The sequence below is a fragment of the Triticum aestivum genome, chromosome 4D (assembly GCF_018294505.1).
Source record: "Triticum aestivum cultivar Chinese Spring chromosome 4D, IWGSC CS RefSeq v2.1, whole genome shotgun sequence".
Lineage (NCBI taxonomy): Eukaryota > Viridiplantae > Streptophyta > Magnoliopsida > Poales > Poaceae > Triticum > Triticum aestivum.
In genome coordinates this window covers 451258886-451264784 of record NC_057805.1, presented here as the reverse complement: position 1 = coordinate 451264784, position 5899 = coordinate 451258886, and the positions used below count along the sequence as shown (strand labels likewise).

At 45.6% G+C, this 5899-nt stretch overlaps 1 protein-coding gene across 1 annotated transcript; it reads left to right on the top strand.

The window, feature by feature from the left end:
* The first annotated feature begins 3399 nt into the window (after window positions 1-3399).
* Window positions 3400-4935, top strand: LOC123098537 (protein PAM68, chloroplastic). The gene has a single exon (XM_044520566.1). It carries the CDS (start codon window positions 3492-3494, stop codon window positions 4125-4127), a length of 636 nt encoding a protein of 211 aa, XP_044376501.1. The 5' UTR covers window positions 3400-3491; the 3' UTR covers window positions 4128-4935.
* The last annotated feature ends 964 nt before the right edge of the window (window positions 4936-5899 follow it).

Here is a 5899-nt window from a genome sequence, read left to right as displayed (position 1 = left end):
TGAGGCGAGGCAAGCACGTCAGCTCCAAATCCAAACCGAGCGGCGGCGGCGGCAGAGAGAAGCTAGGGTTCGTGAGTGGGGGGAAGTGAGCAGCGAGGGCAGAAGGCGGCTACGGTCGCGTATGTCTATCACCTCCTGGCCCAATAAGCTAAGTGATGAAAATGCCCCGGTGGCAATTGGAATTTTATCCGACGGCCGAGCACGATCGCGGTAAAGATCCGGTGGCCCATAGCGATCTGGTCTGAGATCAGACGTCCAGTATTGGACAGGGAAATCAATCGGACGGTGCACGCTCGCTAATCGATGTGAGAAGCTCATTCCCTCCAGGTCTTTACTCTTGGGATTGGGCGAGGAGGCAGGTTAACATACATCCACAAACAGCTACCAGGGTTCGCTAGATGAGATTGCTTTACCCTTGATCAGTATGAATCTATGTTTTCACTGACAATTATGTATGAACTTGTTTATCTAGTACTTGAATATCTAGTATTTGTAAACTTGACTGTCTCAATGTTATGTATGAATAAAGCAATGTTTGTGTTTCTATGTCTCTGAAACTCTAAATAAACACCATGCCACAGAAAACTAATGAATGAAATTTAGGAACAGAGTACTAAGATTGTGGCAGGCTAGCAAAAATAATAATACTGACATTGTGGTAAGCCTAGCAAAAAAGTACAAGACCTTTGAAACTAGATCACATATTGGTATATTTCAACGACTTTTTTGGTGTCAGAAGTTACCAGGCTTGGGCTACGTAAGTTACTAGATATGTTGAACATATGTTACCATGTTAATTACATTGAAATTACTAGGCATTAAAACTTGATTTTTTGCAACATTTCAATGTTTTGTAAGTTGAAAGTTATCACCCTGATACTACAAGAGTTACCCATAAATGTTAATGTGTTGTTACCAATGAACTTTATGTAGGTTATCAGACCACTCGTGGATAGTTGATTCTAAAACTATATCTCGCCGCAACTACCATGTAACTACATGATTACTACAATGGTGAATGTGACCTAAAACACTCGACAAATGTAGCACGTGCAACTGGTAACTATATTCATATCATGTTGGCAATTATAGCATGAGCAGCCTGATAACAAATAATTGCTATGTTGATAACTATAGCAAGAGCATCCTGGTAATTATCGCATGGGAAGCTTGGTTGAGAAGACTAGTAATTTTAACAAGAGAAGTGTGGTAACTTCAGCATGAGTATCCTGATAGAAATATGTACATCGTGGTAATTATAACATGAGAAGCCAGACGACTTTATCATGAGTAGCCTCGCAAGTTTAGCATGAACAACCTGATAACTATAGCATGAGCGTTCGAATAACTACAACATTACTATGTTGGTAATTTTAGCATGACCAGCCTGGTAACTACATATTCATTGTGTTGGTAACTATAACAAGTTCGGCTTGGTAACTATATAATTACTATGTTGATAACTTTAACATGCGCAACCTGATAACTACTTAATCATTGTGTTGGTAATTGCAACATGAGCAGTGTAGTTCTTTAACTAAAATAGTTGGCATGTTGATAATTGTAGCATATGCAACTGCGTAACTACATGATTGTCACAACAGCTAGGTATACCACACCAGTTGGCGAGAATAGCTCGCATCCACCTTAACCTCGAGGCATCATGCAAAAATCACCCTGGAGCACTACGATGACATGGTTGGTTTGTGCATCGAGATGGCCTGACGCCCTCTTTGTCACCGACACCCCTACCTTTCCAACTACATTTCCTATAAATGCCCTTACTGACCCATCATCAACATTGTCCTCAATATTGTTGAAGTGTTTACAGGGTACACCAAATTGTGTGAAAACCCCATGAAAAAGAACCGGTAAAAATCACTTTTGTATGCTAGTACTGTGTCCTGTGTTAGTTCCCTCTACTAGAAAGTTAGTTTCTCTTTTGTGAACATCAAAGGCGGTCCGGTGGGAGTGCATGATGGGAGCCAGCAGGGATACAGACTTTCTCGGGCGCGCGGGAGCCAATGGGATGATTGTGACCACAGGATACTCATCAGACAAGCGTTCGCCGATTAACTTTTTCGATCTAAAAAACCTAGAAAACACTTTTTGAGTGCCCATTGAAATGAATATTTTTTTCATTATGTAGAATTCAGGAATTTACCTAGTGTTAATATATGTTTTCAAATTGCCTAGTGTCTACTATAATTTCAAACAATTTGATTTCCCTGCCCCTAGTTTCTATTGTTTCTCTTCTATTTTTTTGTCGACTGTGCTGGGACGCAGTAATAGAGCTCGAGGGACGGGGGTGCTGGGGCCATGGCTGCCCCATGGTGAACTTCTTGTCAAACAACCCCACATTTGTTAGCTCAAAATGCTCCAAAATCTTATGTTTGCCCCCGTTCAAGGTTTTACATCTTTTATTGGTCTCCTTTATACTGAAATTGTTGGGACGTGCGTGGAATTGTTGTACCCATCAATCGCTTTGAATGTAGTTTTTTCACCGCAAAAGGTTTCCACCCGCTTTATAGATAAAAGCAACATTCGAGCCATACAAGATACAATCGATCAAAAAACACAAAGAAAAGAAACGACAAAAGATACAAGATGCTAAGTAACAACTAATATGCTCCAAATGCACCAAGAACACTTGAGCATTAGAGCCCTCGGTGTTGAGGTCAAGTCATCGAAGAAACTAAGTCAGGTGAGCTGCCTGCCGCCGAAGAAAGACCTCACTCCGTCAACTCCCTTGAGGCCAACCATTGTTGCGTCCTCGTCTGTCTCTATCTCCGAAGAGGGTCCCCTGCCCTCTCGCCTTGGGATCGAAGGACGCCGCCGATGGCGATAGAATTGCTCACCCCTGAGCAAGTATGAACAGGGCCAACACGGTGCCGGGAAGCGGACCACAAGCACGACCACCTCACCCTGCGAAGCAAACCACCGACATCGCCATCGCCTCCGGCCAAGCCAAGATAGACACCTCAAGCTACCGAACGGGACTAGCACTGAAGATACACCGGCAGCCGACCAACCACACCGAAGCCTCGACCACCCAACCAAAGTCAGGGCAGTGTCTTCAGGAAGAAAAATGATGCCGTCGGAGCACCGTCGCCGTCCAATCCGAGGGATTTAGAGCTTTCACCGAGGGCATGGAGAAGGACGGAAGGGGTTGAACCTCGATGTAATCTATGCGGTTTCGAAATGTGGTGGTCAAGCTTAGATGGTTTGGTTGTTTTGGTACTGGAACTAGATTCGATAATACGGTTATAGTACAAAAATTGTTAAAAAGTTATTTTCTTTACAAAAAATTCCTTCCTGTAAACATAAAGTAAAGGTATTTTTTATTCGCAGAAAAAGTAAAGGTATTTTTTCATTTTGAAAGTCTGGACTTGTGCGTGTGGGTGCTCTAGGCCGTCCGTCTCCGTCCCCGCGTGCGTGTTAGAGATAAGATGTCCTCTTGCCAGTGACCCGGAACGGGGCTAGCTCTCGCCATGGAGCTGCCGCTGTCTGCGCCGCGCGCGCATGCCGCCGCTGCCTTCCCCCGCAGCCCCACTTCTATCTCCCGCCTCCAATGGGTAGCCACTCCCCACAGCCGCGCGCGCCCTCTGCACGCCCGCAGGAACAAGAACCCGAGGGGCGACGCCGCGGAGCCCAAAGTCATCACCATCGGTCGGCCCGGGAAGAAGAGCAAGCGGCGCGGCGACAAGAAGCAGGATCAGCAGCAGCTCCCCGCGGACCAAGAAGATGAAGACGACGAGGAGGAGGATGACGAGGAGGACGAGAGGGACGTGGCGATCCCGGAGGTGGTGACGAACCGGATGATGCGGCGTGTGGGGGCGTCGGTGGGGCTCCCGCTGGCGCTGGGGCTGGCCTTCTTCCCGGCCTTCTACTACCTGAAGAAGGTGGCGAAGGTGGACGTGCCAAGCTTCATTCCCTACGGGCTGTCCTTCGTGTTCTTCGGGGCGGCGCTGGCCGGCGTGAGCTACGGCATCGTGTCCGCCAGCTGGGACCCCGCCAGGGAGGGATCCCTGCTCGGCTGGAACGAGGCCCGCCGCAACTGGCCCGTCTTCTGGGAGTCCTTCCGGGGCACCCCTCCTCCTCCGAGCCCTCCTCGCCGGGGACGATGATGATAGGCTGTGGTGGTAACTCGGTTAAGCTTAATTACTTGTTTCCCTCAGTTTCTTCTTCTCGCTGTACGCCTGTACGTAGCTGTAGTTGTTCTTGTGAGCGCGCGTGTGTGTAAAACAATGAGATTTTGTTGCCCAATCACTCAACAGTAAGAGACGGAGCAGCATAGCAAGTAGAAACCATTCATTACCGCATAATCCAAAGCATATAATTACTTTCAAAATAACTCTAGTCAAAAGGAAGAAACATCCACTGCTATTGCTGTTACATATCAATTCCCACGGGATGCACCCAACGAGGCTCGAAACAGCAAAGGCGGTCCTGTACCGCAAAGGGTTGTGCATAAGATCAGGAGGCTTATATTGATATGATCCAACGGCGTCTTGTTTCCCCGGTGTCTACCTCTAGGTGTGAGCCATCATCGATAGTGCCAAGATGGTTACTAATAAATAGTAATGCTGATGCTGCAGTACTTCATTGATGATCAAATGATGGGAGTGGGGGTGTGATGTCCTGGCTCGCTTTGTCCAGACTCTTCAAGGGCTCATCATCCAAGAACTGGCTAAAGCAATAGCAGCTTTGACCAAAGGTCTGCATTTCGCTATGTCGAAAGGCTACCGGCTAGTGATGATTCTGGCTTCAGATTGTCTGATGGTGGTGAACAAGCGACAGGCCACAGCTAGTTGATGATTTCAACTTCCATTGCTCTTCGGATTCAGAGTTGTTTCATCTCTCATGTTAAATGTATCTGCGTCGAGATTGTACAAGAATCTGCCAGTTCTTCAATTTTCATAAGAGTTGAATTCATGATCTCATTGTCCAGGTGAGTAGCTTAGCATTATAATGTTGCATACCTTGCTGGAACGAACCAGCCCTTAAAATGCTTCCGGCTGGTAGTGTTTGCCACCCCGAGTTGATTCTTACAGATACATTTTCCTGCTCTAAGTTTCTTCATCTGACAGCAATTGAGGTCACTAACTTCAGTTTTGGCTACGGCCTACGTTCTCCATTTATCGGAGAGCTTCAAGAGATGTAGTGTCATTTGACATATCTTCATTCACAGACTGCACCCGGCTTTAGGGCCACCGCGCTCATCCTCTATGTCGCCACCACCCTGGAACACACTGCTTAGGTCCAAAAGACAAGGCTACCTCGACGCATCATGTGGTTTGTGTTCTGAGCAGACTTGAGTCGGTTGGTGTAAAAAACCATGCCAAAATGCTGCAAAGTGCACGAAGCGTTCAACTGAGCCACTCATGTTAACTGAATATGGAGGGAAAGATTAAGAGAACTAAATATTGTAGTTCTGATTGGATGTTATGATTGAATAAGAGTTCCAGTCGCTACTTGTATACGTGTAGGCAAAATGTTCCAGTGTTTGCTTGAACGTTATGACTCTATGAGCATTTGCAGAATTGAACAGAACAACATATGCAGAATTATGAACAAAACTGAACTGGATTCCACTTGTTGCTCCTAACACTTAACTAAATGCACAGAAAACTGAACTTGAACTGAACTAAATGGCAACTATTGCCTAGAGTTTGAACTGAACTTATAATTAAATGGAGGAGTACAAAATTATACTATGCTTGAGACACTTATTTTGGGACGGAAGGAGTACATGCGTATTTGCATGTGGTGCACGATGAACCAGAATTGCAACAAATTCATTAACGACATTTGCCCATCATGTATTATGTTATAAAGGTACATTCTACAAAAAAATCTTTCTCCCATACCTTACAAAAAATGCAAGGTAAATTCTGTT